The sequence below is a fragment of the Microplitis demolitor genome, chromosome 4, assembly GCF_026212275.2.
Source record: "Microplitis demolitor isolate Queensland-Clemson2020A chromosome 4, iyMicDemo2.1a, whole genome shotgun sequence".
Lineage (NCBI taxonomy): Eukaryota > Metazoa > Arthropoda > Insecta > Hymenoptera > Braconidae > Microplitis > Microplitis demolitor.
Genome location: NC_068548.1, coordinates 1,643,324 through 1,660,154, shown reverse-complemented (window position 1 = coordinate 1,660,154; position 16,831 = coordinate 1,643,324). Strand labels below are relative to the sequence as shown.

At 30.1% G+C, this 16,831-nt stretch overlaps 2 protein-coding genes across 2 annotated transcripts; both read left to right on the top strand.

Annotated features, from left to right (window-relative positions):
• The first annotated feature begins 649 nt into the window (after positions 1-649).
• LOC103571183 (neurotactin) lies at positions 650-10,444 on the top strand. Its single transcript, XM_008549240.2, has 5 exons — positions 650-960; positions 2,792-3,019; positions 6,487-6,663; positions 7,696-7,894; positions 7,946-10,444. Exons 2-5 carry the CDS (start codon positions 2,810-2,812, stop codon positions 9,526-9,528), a joined length of 2,169 nt encoding a protein of 722 aa, XP_008547462.1. The 5' UTR covers positions 650-960; positions 2,792-2,809; the 3' UTR covers positions 9,529-10,444.
• Positions 10,445-11,317: 873 nt separating this feature from the next.
• On the top strand, positions 11,318-16,378 carry LOC103571710 (E3 ubiquitin-protein ligase LRSAM1). The gene is made up of 6 exons (XM_014439467.1): positions 11,318-11,323; positions 12,856-13,332; positions 14,016-14,358; positions 14,655-15,255; positions 15,873-15,977; positions 16,039-16,378. Exons 1-6 carry the CDS (start codon positions 11,318-11,320, stop codon positions 16,376-16,378), a joined length of 1,872 nt encoding a protein of 623 aa, XP_014294953.1.
• The last annotated feature ends 453 nt before the right edge of the window (positions 16,379-16,831 follow it).

Sequence of the window (16,831 nt, the reverse complement as noted above, 5' to 3'; positions counted from 1 at the left end):
CTCATTAAAATTTCTCCTAAAATTGATAGTTTACGAGTAATTATAATTTAAAGTAATTAAATCTATTCATTTAAATCCAATATTAATTTTTAGAGTAATTTTATCTATTTAAGGTCATTCTGACTAAACTATCAAAGATATCAAAAAAATTATAGAGACCAAATTTGTAGCTTATTAAATTCTCTACAAAAAAGGTCCTTACAAAAATCACCGTAAAATGATTTATTCAAAAGTTATTTAAACTTTAAACTTGAATTCCAAAAAATCATCAAAAATCTTAATTTTTTTTTTTATTCTTAACCCAAAATTTTCAAATTTTCAATATAAATAATGAAAAAAAAATATTTCTAAAAAAATGCACATCTTAAAAATTTAATAAACTATACGTGTAATTTTTCAAAATATTTTTTTTTTCATTATTTATGTGAAAAAAATTTTTTAAATTTCATGTCTGCTATTTTTTGCGGTCAAAAAAAATTAACTGCCTCCGTTTTAAAAAAAATTATTTAAAAAAAAAAATAAAATAATTTCTGCAGTCACTCCCATATATTTAATTAAATAAATTAAAGTTAAAAAATTCACCATGACAATTAAATTTTTCCATAAACTTTCAAATTATCTCGGTCATTATTTCCATAATTATTTTGTTTACTTTCTCCTAAAAATAATTTGTCATTATTAATTTTTTTTATTTACAGAAAATACTTTTTAAAATAAATTACGCATGCGTGAGTATTAAAAAAAGCGTAAATGTTGCGCGCGCTTCAGATATTATTAATCCCCTTGAAAAAAAGCATCCCCCCATAGCCGTCTCTTCCGGTGGTTAGTTCGCAGTTGGTTGCTTTCGACGTTTACCAGCCTCAGTCCCTTCAGTCTTAAATTTGGTCTTCATCCTGACACTAGTCCACTGCAATCACAATAATTTTTATACTTTTTTACTGTGACGAAAAAAATTAACAGGTAAGTTCTGTACTTTCTCTTTTTATTTCTCAAACCCATAAATATATTTTCATATATTTTTATATTTTTCAAACAATGGTCTTTAAAATTTATGACTTCCAAAAATAGTTTATTTCATTGTCTCAGTTTTTATTTTTACAGCGTCAAAAAAAGGCCGAAATTTTATGATTTTTATTTTCTTTAAAACATTTATTATTTAAAATTTAAAACTCATAAATTTTTAAGCGGGAAATTTTCTTTGTTCTTTTTTCCTTTGTCTTGTAAAGTTTAAAAAAAATTTCATAGAATTTTTTTTTTTTTTTAATTTTTTAAAAATAAAATTTTTGACGAAACGTCAACGTCAATGTCGTCGCGACGTTTAATCGATTATTTCTATGACAATATTATTTTAAATATATCTAGTCATATATATGTATGTTTATATATTTTCATATATTTATTTATTTATTTAAATTTTTGTATTTTTGAATTTTGGAGTAAAATTTTTAAAATTTTTTTTTGTGGGGTGTGTTAGTGTTGGGGTGGGGAAGATGGTCGGCGACGTTGCCATTGTAGATAATCGTGGCGTCGCGACGCTGTCTACATGCGATTCCCCTTGGCGCCATCACCCTCAACTCAAATCTTTACTATTTTACTCAACAAAATATTCGCGTGGGGTAAATTATATATATAGTTTATTTTGAATACATGTATCTAGGGCTCAACTATTGATTTTATGAAAATAAATTTCATATATTTTTATTTTTATATATATATGAGTCGCAGTACTTGATCATTTTTTATAAGAAAAATAATTTTATTATTTTTACTGCAACTTCATATATCGATAACTTTTGAATTTATCAATTTATCAAAATTATCAAGAAAACCTTTTTTGTAGAAAATTTAAAGGGCTACAAAAAAGGTCCTTAGTCAAAAAACCGTAGGACTAAGGGTTTAAAAGTTATTGTTATTTAATGTGTAAAAAAAAAAATGATCAAGAGAAATTTTTAAAAAATTTTGTACTCCAATTTTAAAATCCTCATAACTTTTGAAAATATCAATTTATGAAAATTATCAAAGAGACCTTTTTTGTAGAAAATTTAAAGGGCTACAAAAAAGGTCCTTAGTCAAATAACCGTAGGACTAAGGGTTTAAAAGTTATTGTTATTTAATGTGTAAAAAAAAAAATGATCAAGAGAAATTTTTAAAAAATTTTGTACTCCAATTTTAAAATCCTCATAACTTTTGAAAATATCAATTTATGAAAATTATCAAAGAGACCTTTTTTGTAGAAAATTTAAAGGGCTACAAAAAAGGTCCTTAGTCAAAAAACCGTAGGTCTAAGGGTTTAAAAGTTATTATTATTTAAAGTGTAAAAAAAAAAATGATCAAGAGAAATTTTAAAAAAATTTTATACTCCAATTTTAAAATCCTCATAACTTTTGAAAATATCATTTTATGAAAATTATCAAAGAGACCTTTTTTGTAGAGAATTTAAAGGGCTACAAAAAAGGTCCTTAGCAAAATAACCATAGGACCAAGGGTTAAAAAGTTACAGCAACAAAATTAAAAAAATTTTAAATAAATTAATATCCCTTATTAAGAAAAATGAAAAGAGCCCAGTGCTCTAAAAATATGAAAAATATATATTCTAATAGGATACGCGCATGTAACACGTGCCGAGCATCTGTCGCACGCTTATCCACTCAAGAGTTTTATATCCGCGTCATCCTCATCTTTGTCGTATTACGATTTTTATGGGGGAGTTGATAATTAACATGACTCTCATCTTTAAATAATTAATTATATTTATTAATAATAATAATAATAATAATTATTATTTTTACAGCTGGTATAGAGAAGAGCTATGAGTCAAGATCAAGAAAAAGACGCAAGCATGGATAAAAAAGAAATAGCTGAAGAGGAGCGAGAAAAAATGTTGAATGAAGAAAATACAAAACATACGGGATCAACGCCAGCTACTGATGAAACTGAAGAGAAGCCAAAGAAAAAAATTCCCATTGGTGGAATAAAGATGCCTGGGTTTTGTCGAACTAAGAGCAAAGAGCCATGCAAGGTACGTACTTACAATTATTTTTATTTTATTTTTATTTACGGTACCGAATTTTAAAAAATAAAAAAATTATGTAGTTATATATTATATATACAATTTAACACAAAAAAAATCACATATATATGTATATGTGATATATATATATGATGTGCGTGCTGGCTAACGCGTATTATTAAAACCGGATCGATCGCCAGGTGCGAATCGTGACGTCACATTACGGATATTTTTTGCCCTTTGGAGGCCGGTAGGGTGTAAGAGGAGTAAGGGGATAATAAAGTAAGAGAAGGGAGTTGTAGGGTTTTATTTTGTGGCAAATTACTCGTGGGAAAATAACAAATTATTTTTATTATGTTTGTTGTGATATTTATTTTATGAGCTAGCGGACTGGTTTTTTGAAATGTGGATCGTAACTTTGGAACGGTGGGACTTATGATAAATTTTTATAAGACATTTTTTGTAGGAAATTTAATTTGCCATTGAAAAGGTCTCTTAGAAAATTACGATAAAGTTAGCGGTTTCAAAGTTATTGGAATTTTTAATTTTTATCGACGGAAAATTGAAGAAATGTCACGTTTTTTGAAAAAGTTATTGTAACTTTTGAATGGTTCGATTTATGGGAATTTTGATAAGGAACTTTTATGTAGGAAATTTAATTTGCCATTGAAAAGGTCTCTTAGAAAATTACGATAAAGTTAGCGGTTTCAAAGTTATTGGAATTTTTAATTTTTATCGACGGAAAATTGAAGAAATGTCACGTTTTTTGAAAAAGTTATTGTAACTTTTGAATGGTTCGATTTATGGGAATTTTGATAAGGAACTTTTATGTAGGAAATTTAATTTCCTACAAAAAAGGTCCTGTGACAAATTATGATAAATCGATTATTTTAAAAGTTATCGATAATTTAAGTTTTAATCTCCGGAAATTTTAAGAAATGTCACTTTTTTCAAAAAAACCGTTGTAACTTTCAAAGGGTTCATTTTATAGGAATTTTTATAAGGAACTTTTTTATAGGAAATTTAATTCCCTACAAAAAAGGTCCTTTGACAAATTACGATAAATCGATTATTTTAAAAGTTATCGATAATTTAAGTTTTGATCTCCGGAAATTTAAAGAAATGTCACTTTTTTCAAAAAAACCCTTGTAACTTTCAAAGGGTTCATTTTATGGGAATTTTGATAAGGAACTTTTTTATAGGAAATTTAATTCCCTACAAAAAAGGTCATAAGGAAAATAAGCGTAGGTTTGATGGTTTGGAAGTTTTAAGAATTGAAAGTAAAACGAAATCATAAAAAAAGTTCTTAGTCATAAATAAGAGCGATTGGTCATATATATATATATAAAAAAATACATATATGGCTCAGAAGTTTAATTGGCTTGATCCGTCTTATTAGAAGCTTAATTGACGAAGAAAGTGGCGACGATTAACGTATTCGCTACACGTATATAATTTTATTAGACTTAGACGTTACACGCGTAAAGTAACTCGGGTAATAATACAGTAAATATATATTATAAAACTATATTAATGTTGTTAGCGCTAAGCCAAGAAGTCTTACTATACTATCTTTTATGTTCTTTGCCTTTATAAAAATATCATATTGCCAGTCCGTTGTCGCTCATACAGTATCATATTGCTCGTATACAAATACAAGGATAAAACTTACAGGAAGGTCTTGTTTTACTTATAAATAATTCAAATAACCGGAAAAAGATAACGTCTTACCAATAAATATTTTATTACCATTGACTTTATTGACCATTTTACCCCACGTACTTTAAATTTACGCATTTTAATAATAGTGTAATACTTTAGACTCATTTTTTTTTAAACTGCCGGTAAAAAAAATGATTTTAAAAAATGGGCCATTTTACCCCAAAGTCAAAATTTTTCATAAAAAATTTAATGTCTGAATTTTATAAAAAAACCAAAATAATAAAACATAAAATTCGAGATTTTTATAAAAAATTCTGTAAAAAAAAAAAATTTTTTTACCGGCCCACTTTACCCCATAATAAAAAATTAGTAAATTATAATAAATTGATCATAAAAACTGATAAAAAAAATTTCCTAGACCTAAAATTAACGATCATTAATCTTAGTCTATAAATAATTTCTATTCCGGCCCATTTTACCCATAGGCCCAATCTCACCTAAAAAAATTAATTTTACTTTTCATCACACCCTAACTCACACGCCCGGCCCGTTTCACCTCATTCTAAATTTTACTAAACACCATATGGCAAATATGAACTAAAAAAGTCATATATATATATATTTTTTTTTCATATATAATATTTCACATGAGGAACCACGAGCCGAATGATTATTTACTTAATTTACGTGGGGTCTATTGAGGATACGAGTGATCGACACAAAGCATTTTTATTTAAAAAGGACCCACCCTATGGTCCTTAAATTGAAGGGACAATTCTAGACAATGCCGATCACGCTTTTGTTCCAAGTGTTTTTAGCCCATTCAAAGAATTAGTAGTTCGTTAAAAAAAAATTTGTCTCAATAAAAAATAAAATATAAATATATAGATGGGGTAAGTCGACCACTAATGGAAAAACCGATAAAGAAACTCATTTTTATTAGCAGGAGAAAATTTTAATATTTGGCGCCAATTTTTTAAAATTCAAAAAAAAATTTTTTAAAAACCGGAAATATAAAAATATATATGAAACTTATGAGTAATTTTATAGAGCGTGAAATTTCTCTATAAAAATTTTCATGGCTCAAATTTTTCTCTACAAAAAAAAATTCAAATATTTGACGCCAATTTTAAAAAATTCAAATAAAAATTTTTTTAAAAATCGGAAATATAAAAATATATATGAAACTTATGAGTAATTTTATAGAGCGTGAAATTTCTCTATAAAAATTTTCATGGCTCAAATTTTTCTCTACAAAAAAAATTCAAATATTTGGCGCTAATTTTTAAAATTCAAATAAAAATTTTTAAAAAACCGGAAATATAAAAATATATATGAAACTTATGAGTAATTTTATAGAGCGTGAAATTTCTCTATAAAAATTTTCATGGCTCAAATTTTTCTCTACAAAAAAAATTCAAATATTCGGCGGCAATTTTAAAAAATTCAAATAAAAATTTTTAAAATTCTCAATTTTGTTTTTTTAAACAGAAAATTTTCCAACAGCCGAAAAATTATAAAATAAGATTTTTTTCGAACAGATCTACATATATATAAATATATGTTTAATTTAATTTATATTATAAATTTCGATGAATCTTCATCGGAGCGGAAAATAACATTTTTCCTGACGTCGGGCGTGTTTCCGGAATGACAATCACCTGTAGTTAATAATACGTTGTAAGATTATTTTATTTTAAAATAATGGACAGAATGAGTTGAGAGAAAAGGTAGAGGTAGAGGTAGAGGTAGAGGTATAGATTAGAGAGTAGAACAAAAAACAATGGAGTAATATAATTAATTTGATTATTCAGGAGGAGGGAAAAGCTGAGACTACTGAAGAACCCGGCGCCGAGGGTACTAAGGAAGAAAACTTGACAGAGAAGCCGACCACCCCGTCAAAAGAAAAGGAGAAGGAAAAGGAAGCGAGACGGGGGTTATTAAATGCCATTAGATTGCCGCTTGTTTCGGTTTTCCCGAAGAAGAAGAAGGTGAGTGCACTCCGGATATGATGAGATGAGATTTTTAGTATTTATTACCCGGGTTATTTATTTAGTGGTTTTGGTGGAAGATAGGGCTCAGAGGTAGAGACATCAATTAGTTGAGAACATCTGAGTTATTGATCCGTTAGTTCAAATGACGTCTATGTTTTATTTTAGAGACTTGGAGAGTTTATAGGTTTAATTTTTTAAGAAAATTTTAGAATATGGCGCGAAAATATTTTTTTAATTTAGTGAGTAATTTTAAATATGGCGGGAAAATTTTTAAAGAGGGTGGGAAAATTTTTTGAATTTTTTATTTTCATGGAAAATTTTAATTTGGCATTCAAGTCAAAATATGGTGGGAAAATTTTTTAAATGGCATGGAAAATTTTCTAAGAGGGCGGGAAATTTATTTTAAATGTATTTTGAATTTATTATTTCCTTGGAAATTTTGAATATGACGGGAAATTCTTTATGTGGGATGAAAAATTTTTAAAGAGGGCGGGAAAATTTTTGAAATTTATTTTGAATTTTTTATTGCTTTGGAAAATTTTAATATGACATTGAAGTTAAAATATGGCGGAAAATTTTTTTCTATCGCATGGAAAACTTTAATGTAGAGCAGGAAAATATTCGAATTTTATTATTGCTTTGGAAATTTTTAAAACAGTATTGAAATAAAAATATGGCGGGAAAATTTTTTCTGTAGCATGGAAAATTATGATATAGAGCAGGAAAATTTGTGAAATTTATTCTAAATTTTTCTATGGCTTTGAAAAATTTAAAAAATGACAAACTCAAAATTTGGCGGGAAATTTTCTTTTGTAGCATGAAAAATTTAAGTATCGAGCAGGAAAATTTTAATATGGCATTGAAGTAAAACTATGGCAGGAAAATTTTTAAAATACATTCTGAGTTTTTCCTTGTCGTAGAAAACCTGGATATGGCATTGGTCAAAATAATTTTCAAAATACATTTGAATTATTTTCCCGCCAAAATTCAAATCTTTTTCCATCATTCAAAATTTAAATTTTCTTCCAGGAAACTGATGCAGAACTAGGCGCAACTGCCGGTTTAGCCAGCGTCGAGACCCTCGGAGACGGAGCGGAGAAGCCCGAGACCGAAGACGGCATGGAAACCGTCCGCTTAGACGGCGGCGACGCCACCGAGGACCCGCCCTCCAAAAACCACCCCCTCGCCGTCTGGATCGCGGTCGCGCGTCGCAACCGACTAGTCACCGGTAAGTAAAAAATCCCCAACTTACCTCCAAGTCTACAATCTCGTTTTCCAGGTGCCGTGCTCCTGATTCTGCTGATCACCATCATAATAATCAGCGTCGCCTGCGCGGGACCCCAGCAGCTCATCAAAGCTCCCGTGAAAGACGGAAAAGTCGAAGCGACCACTTCCTGCGGCCCCGTTCAAGGCGTCCTCGAAGACGGCGGGTTCGCTTTCCGCGGAATACCCTACGCTTTGCCTCCCGTGAACAACAATCGCTGGAAACCCGCCGAGTCTCTCAACAGAATCGAGTACTGCTGGAACGGAACTTACCTCGCCCACAATTCTTCCGAGTTCTGCTGGCAACGCGACCCCTCAGGTCGAGTTTCCGGTTCCGAGGACTGCCTCTACCTCGATGTCTTCACCCCCCAAGTCCACTACTACTCTCCCCTGCCAGTCGTCGTGATGATCGGTGCCGACACAATGTCTGGTGGTTCTCCAGGTGTCATGCAGCCATCAGCAAAACTAGCCCGTGTTCGCGACATGGTTTTCGTCCGTCCCAATTTCCGTCTCGGAGTATTCGGTTTCCTCGCCGCGGAGCCGCTCACTAGGTCCAGTTACCCCCCGACATCCGGGAACTACGGTCTCTCAGACATTATCGCTGTCTTAAAATGGGTCCAGCTGAACATCCAGCACTTCGGTGGTGACAAAGACTCAGTAACCATTTGGGGACATCGTGCCGGGGGTACTTTGGTATCAGCAATCTTAGCATCGCGTCAAGGCAAAGAGAAAGACAATGACAAGAAATTATTTTCCCGCGCTTGGATATCCAGCAGCAGCGTTTTGTTCCCCACAAAACCACTTAATGCCTCTGAAAGAATGGCCGAGTCATTCTTCAACAACATCCAGTGCAGGGAAATTTCTTGTCTTCGCAGTAAATCAGCCGAGAGTATAATGGAGGCGGTGCCATCAAACTGGTACCAGCATGACACGGGACTACCTGAGCCTCGCGAGGCATCTTCCGCTGAATGGAGACACGAGTGGCTGGTGAACGACGGACTGATTATCTACGAGGACATTCTCCACGTTCTGCAACGCGACGGGCCTCCGGTTTTGACGGTAATGGGAACTACTGCGCACGCGGCGACACCAGAGAGATTCCGGAAGTCAAACGCTACCATAGAACCCACCCAGGTCGAGAGAATCGTCCGCGATTCGTTGCTGGGAACCAGCGGTCTTGCTGACGAAGCCATCGCGCGGTACAACGCGACGTTAAAAGGACTCGTGTCGATGATTTCTGACATACGCGTGGTCTGCCCGCTTTGGAACTTCACTAAATCGGTCAGCAATGAAGACCGGGATGTTCCATTTTACTTGTCGACTCAGCCGAGAGGTCACCTGGCAGACGTTGACGGCGACGTCGCTTCGATACTGGGATCCTATACTGCGAGAGCTCCGGAGCAGAAGAGACACGTGTCCGCGATCCAGCAGCTTTTTAATCAGTTTGTCTGGCATGGAAAGATCGTCGACGCGGCCAATGTCCCCAAGTCACGGACTGTCATTGTCGTGGGTCAGGACATTCTGCCCCAGAGAGATCACGACAATTGTGACTTCTGGATTAAGAATAATATTGTACCCAGATACGCGAGGTTGGATTAAATTTAATCGTGTTTTGATTTTTTTTTTAAAGATATGCTTGCGATCACGGAAATTTGCTACACGCAATGTCTGGAGGCTATGCACGATGTAACGTGTGATTGTGGATAAATTATTGTATATTGATAATTGATTATTGATTATTGATACGGATTGAGGGAAAGAAAAATCGGCGGGAGTTTTTAAATTTGAATCGCGGACTAGAGACGAGAGCGAGGACGATTTGGTGATTTTTTATTAGGAAATTCGGAAAATTTTTGGAGGTCGAGTCTGGAGATTTTTGGATTTTGAACTGATGGATTTTTTTTTGTGAATTTTCCGAGCTAGGAATTTAATGAGGAAAATTTTAATTTTTGACTTGGGATTTTTTGATGGGTGATTTTGTAAAATTTTTTAGAATTGAGATTTTTTGGGTTTTCCGGATTTTCTTGGTGGAATTTTCCTGAAGGAAATGAAAATTTCCCTGTCATGTGGGTACTCATTTTAAAGGAAATTTTATCTAGAATAAGAAAACAATACTCATTTTGCAAAAAAAAAGTTTTTGATGAAAATTGAAAATTTTCTTTTTAAAAATTTTCCTGTCATGTGGGTACTCATTTTAGAGGAAATTTTATCTAGAATGAGGACACAGTATCCATTTTGCAAAAAAAAAAAATTTTTATGAAAATTGAAAATTTTTTTTTTAGAAGGAAATGAAAAAATTTTTTTAAAAATAATTTTCCTTACATGTGGGTACTCATTTAAAAGGAAATTAAAAATTTTTCATACTTTTTTAGTCCTCCCAATTTTTTCTAAAAAAAAATAAAATCGGTCCTTGAAAGCCAGACATCGATTTATTTATTTAAATTCACTGCCGATTTAAAAATAAAAACTGCTCACTTTTATAATTAAATTTTATAAAAAATTTCCATACCGATAATAAAATACTCAGTACACTAAATAACAAATTATTAATAAGAGACTGACAGTAATTTTTTATACCGATTTTTTATAAAAAATTTTTTATAAAAAAAAAAAAAATATATATAAACAACTGATAAATTTTCCTCCATCCGTACAACCATACTTACGCATTACTTAAAAAAAAAAAAAAAAAAAAAGTTAATAAACAAATTTATTTATTGTAACAATTATTTCTTCACAAGATGTGATAATTTAGAATGTATTTATCATTAATAATTATTAATTATTAATTATTAGTTTTTATTGATAATATATTATTAACAAAATATATCATATCGTAGCGGTGCATATTTAATTATGTCCAACATGGACGTAGATAAGCAATACCGTGTCAACCCATAAAAAAAATATTTTTAATTTTTTCTTACCGTATGTTAAAAAAATTTTTTTACGGTAATTATTACAATATTTTAAAGTAATGATTACCATTCATCATGGTAATTATTACCATAATTTACGGTAATGATTACTATACTATAATAGTCATCTCTACCATGCTAGTATGGTAACTATTACCGTCACATTTAAAGAAATTCCTTTTAGTACAGGAATATTGATGATATTTTACTGTAATATTTATTATACAATCATAGTAATCGCTACTGTAATAGTACGGTAATGATTACCACTGTAGTAAAGTAGCGATTACTATGTGATTACTAGGTGAATATTACCATTATATACAATAATGGTTACCATACTATGATAGTAATCTTTACGGTAAGAGTTACCATGCTATCATAGTAGTCGTTACGTTGATAGTATGGTAATGATTACCGTGATAGTATAGTAACGATTACTATGATAGCATTGTAAATATTACCACAATATGAAGGTAATGATTACCGTAATAGTATGGTAATAGTTACCGTCGCATGGTAAAAATTACTATAAAAATATGAGAAATGTCTCAAAGTTATAGTAAATGTTTTCATATTGTAAAAATCATTATCACAACAGAAAGTAATGGTTATCATACTAGCATAGTAATCGTTACCACTCTATTATAGTAATCATTACCATACTATTATAGTAACGTTCATCATAATCTTTAGATATTTCTCATACTATAGTAATTATTACGATAATATTGCGGTAATAATTACCATAGTAGTATAGTAATCATTACCATACTATTATAGTAACGTTCATCATAATCTTCAGATATTTCTCATATTATAGTAATTATTACCATAACATTGCGGTAATAATTACCATACTAGTATAGTAATCATTACCATACTATAATAGTAATTGTTACCGTACTTTTTTGTGGTAACGTTTATCATAACTTTTATACATTACTTATACTATGGTAATATTTACTGTAATATCACAGTAGTAGTTACTATGATAGTATGGTAACTATTACCATAATATTATGGTAATTATTACCATACCATTATGGGTCGATATTTCATTGTTTAAAAGCGATATTCAAATTTCGACTGACACGTTATTGCGTACCTTCGTCTAATTAATAATAATAATAAATATTATTAGTATTATTATTAATGTATTGAATTTAAAAAAAAAGCTATAAGTGTTATAATAATAATCGTTCATTGTTGATAAGATTTTTCAAAATTCCGTAATTATTAATTTAGTTTTATTTTATTTAATTGAAAATATTAATTGTAAAATATTATTATTTTTCTCTTTTTTATTTTAAGTTTAATTGTAATAATTATTGTAAATGTAACGAACCAAAGAGTGCATTTGTTTATATTTTTATTATTTTTAAATTAATAATTGAATTTGTGTGAATAATGAGCACTCTGTAGCGTAATTGTGTTGTATTAATATTCATTTAAATAAATAATGACATTTTAATATAAAAAAATTTAATTATTATTTATTTTTATTCCCAATTATTTGATTCAAAAAGTATGATGATTTTTTTTTTTGAATATTTTATAGGCATGTGGGTACTCAAACAAGAGGAAAACACCCGCTGAACCCAAATTTACTATCATTGGGTAAAAAAAAAAAATTATTAATCAAAAATTTAAATGTCATTCCTAAGGAAGTATTGATTATACATATACATTTAAGTTTTTTACGCATGTATGTATGATCAATACTTCCTTAGCGACGCATAAATAACCTGAACCTCAAAAATTTTGACAATGGACGTTAATAATTTATTGACAAATTACTACGGCATTAATGACCAATTAATCACGATTAATAATAATAATAAATTGACAAGTTATTTAGGAAATAATAATAAAGAATCTCAACAATCAATTTCTTCTGAACCTTCAGAAAATGCCGAAAATTTAAACAATTTAAATCCTCAGGTAATTAATCATTAATCAAAGCATTAATCAATTAATCAGTTAGTAAATTAATTCATTTTAACAGAGTAATCTATCAATCAGCGATAAAAGTGAGAAAAAAAAGCCCGTGAACGACCGCGTGATCATCACCGACGAAGAAATTGACAGAGAAATCGATTTTGAATTTGAAAAAATTTATATTAGCAGCATTAATGACTTTAATGATAAAGAAAAAGACATTAATGTCGTGATTAATGATGATGAAGGAGTTAAATCATTTAATATGATTAATTTGGGTGAGGATCGGCAGGATACTTACTCGGAAATTTCATCGACAGTGAGAATTCAAAATGGCGGGCAGAGGCAGGATTTTTTAAATCGCAGTTTGAATGATAAAAGAGGGGGAAAACCAGTGAGAAGTATTGAAAGGGTACAGAGGTCAAGACTTGACCCAGGAGTACTGAGAAAAATACCAATTTTTAATAATAATTTTTGTGATCTTTCTAATAATGATTTGAATGAGTTTCCGGTTGATTTAATTGACAGAATTCAAAATATTAAGGTTAGAATATTTTTGGCGCGAATTTTGAATTTTTTAAAAATAATTTTTTCCACGAAAAAAATATATATGATCATATATGACCATATGTTTATATATATGGTCGTATATAAATCATATGTGATCATATTCACTAAAATATGATTATATATGAATCATATTTGATCATATATGATCTATATGATTCATATATGACCTATATGATTCATATACGATCACATATGATTATATATGATTGTATATGACTCACATACGGTCATATATGACCGTATGATCACATATGGCCGTATATGATTCATATATGGTCATATATGATCTATCTGATTCACATATGATCATATATGACCTATATGATTAACATATGCTCATATATGATCCACATATGGTCATATATGACCTATAATTTACATATGATCACATATGACCGTATATGATTCATATATGACCTATATGATTGACATATGCTCATATATGATCCACATATGGTCATATATGACCTATAATTTACATATGATCACATATGATCATATATGCACACAAATGATCATATATGCTCATATGTAGGCAAATATAATCGTATATGTGATCATATAAATAAAATATGACTGTATATGATTCTATATAGTTGTTTTTTGATCATATATAAAGATATATGCTTATTAAATATCCCGGAAAAAAATTTTTAGATGCTGTACCTTGGGAATAATTATTTAGAAAAATTACCAGATGAGTTGTTTACCAAACTCAAGTGCCTGGAATGGCTGGACCTGAGGAACAATAAATTAAAGTCTTTACCGAAAAGTATCAAGAATCATCGGTCGCTAAAAACGATCTTACTCCAGGGAAATGAAATTGAAAGACTGCCAGAGGAATTATGCACGCTGGAGAATTTGAAACTTGTTAATATTGGGGAGAGCCAGTGTGTGTTTCCGCCAGAAGAGGTCTGGAGAAAAGGGTTCGCGGAGGTCAAAGAGTTTCTGAGGAAAGAGTGGAACAAAAACCACCCTGATGAAATTATAGAAGCTAGGGGTAAGTGGGAAATTTTTTTAGTGAGCATGGGCTTGTGGGTACTCGTTTAAGAGGAAATTTTATAGAGAACAAGAATATACTAATTATTTTCAAAATTAATAAATTTTTTAAATTTTGGATTTTTAAGAGCTAAAAAATTTTTTCATATTTTTCTCATCATGTGGGTACTCATTCCACGCGGAATTGAGTGCAGATGAATAATTTTTTACTCAAAATTTTTTTAACCAAAATTTTATTAATTTTCCAAAATTTCCCCAGGAGTAATTTTTCTTTATTTGACTTTTTTATGATTTCAGATAAAAAAATTCTGCCGATACTGTCCCAAGATATGCCGACAAGAAAACAGAACCCAACAAAAAAAATCTGTTTAAAAAATTCGCGCCTGCGCGCGAATAATTACAAACCTTCAAACAGGTACGAGTCTGGCAAACTTAAATTACTATGCAATAATTGCGTTAAATCATTGAGAAACAAAAATCACTCGAGTGTCATCAGTGACCTCAATGACTCTGGGTATCATCTAAAAGTTCAACTGACGCAAAACAAAAACAAAAACAAAAATAAAATTAAAAACGAATTTTTGGACAATTACGAGGACACCTATCTCAGTGTCAATAATGTAGGGCACAACAAAAAAGATGCCGCGGTTTTAATTAATTTAGATGATGAACTGAAGGGTGAAGGCATTAGAGGGAACAAAGTAACGAGGGTCGAAAAAATAAGTCTCGCTGAGGAAATCAAAAGAATCGAAGACATTCAGGTTAAAGAACGGGTTTATAATGTCATTACTAATGACCGCGTGGTGACTAAATTAAGACCCATGAGACTTAATGACCCTAATTGGATACTGGGTTTCGTTAAAAATTACTTGGGAATAGACAAACAATATTTAGGGTCGTATCCTACACGTTCACAAAAATTTTGATTCGATTATCGGTCATGAAAACTTTGAATTTAAATTCTGAAGAAACTATTAGAGATACGATGATTAATGATAGAGATAATTTTGTGGGAAATTTAATTCTCTACAAAGAAGGTCCTCATGAATTTTCACCTAAGTCTGATAGTTTAGAAGTTATTGCTAGTTAATTAAAGACAAATTTCATAATGATCAAAAATTGGTTTTTATATATATAAAACTTAAAATTGAAATTCTGATTAAACTACCAGAGATACGAAGATTAAAGACAGAGATGATTTTGTAGGAAATTTAACTCTCTATAAAAAAGGTCCTTATGAATTTCCACCTAGGTCTGATAGTTTAGAAGTTATTGCTAATTAATTAAAGACGAATTTCATAATGATAAAAAATTGGTTTCTATGTATATGGAACTTAAAATTGAAATTCTGATTAAACGATCAGAGATACGATGATTAATGATAGAGATAATTTTGTAGGAAATTGAATTCTCTATAAAAAAGGTTTTTAGTAATTTTACCGTAGCTTTGATATTTTAGAAGATATGAGAGTTTTAAACTACAAATCACTAATTATTTGTTTTTTTGGTCGATAGATGCCGTGTTAATGGAACTAATGAAGAATTAGAAAAAAAATTATTAATGATAGAAAAAGTTAGAGAAAAATTGAATAGACAAGCGGAAGTTCTTCAAAAAGTAAAGTAAGAATTTTTTGTTTTAAAATCGCACGTAAAAATATTTGAATTTTTGTATTTTTGACAGAGACTACGAGGCTTTGAAAAAATGGCGGCTAGATTACAAAATAAAATTGCGGCGATCAAAAATTCGAAATTCACAAAATGATTATTCTGAAATCACTCAAAAAATTGATAAAAAATTTGGAAATGAAAATATTAATAGAGAAATTTATGACGTGGCCGAGGTATTGAAAGGAATGAATTTATTTGGTGGCGGGAAAAATCAAACGGAAAATAATTTGACAGACATCACGCGGGAAATAAATAAATTAAAGTCAATTAGAAATCAACTAAAAGAGTTAAAGAGGAAAAATGAATATTCACTAGTACCTTACGACCCTAGTGTGCTGGAAAAAAAAATTTAACTGTACGGGAAATCGGGAGAAAATGGAAATTTGGAAATCAAAATTGGTAATTAATTTTACTGGCATGTGGGTACTCGTTTGAGAGGAAATCGCATGTAGAATAATAATCTAGAGTCAATTTTTCAAAAAAAATTTTTTTGTTCAAAATTCGAATTTCATGAAAGTCATAAATTTTTGTAATTATTTCCTAGTCATGTGAGTACTCAAACAAAAGGAAATCACACGTAGAACAGCAACAGTGAATTCATTTTCCAAAAAATATACTTTTACGTAAATTCAAATTTTGATTTTAAAATTAAAAATTTTTATTTTTCAATAATTTCCTAGTCATGTGGGTACTCAATTAAGAGGGAATTTTCTGCTGAACTCAAATTTCCTATCAATTATCAAAAATTAAAAAATTCCTATAAAAAAAAACTGTGAGTTAAAACTGAAAATAAATAATCAGTCTTA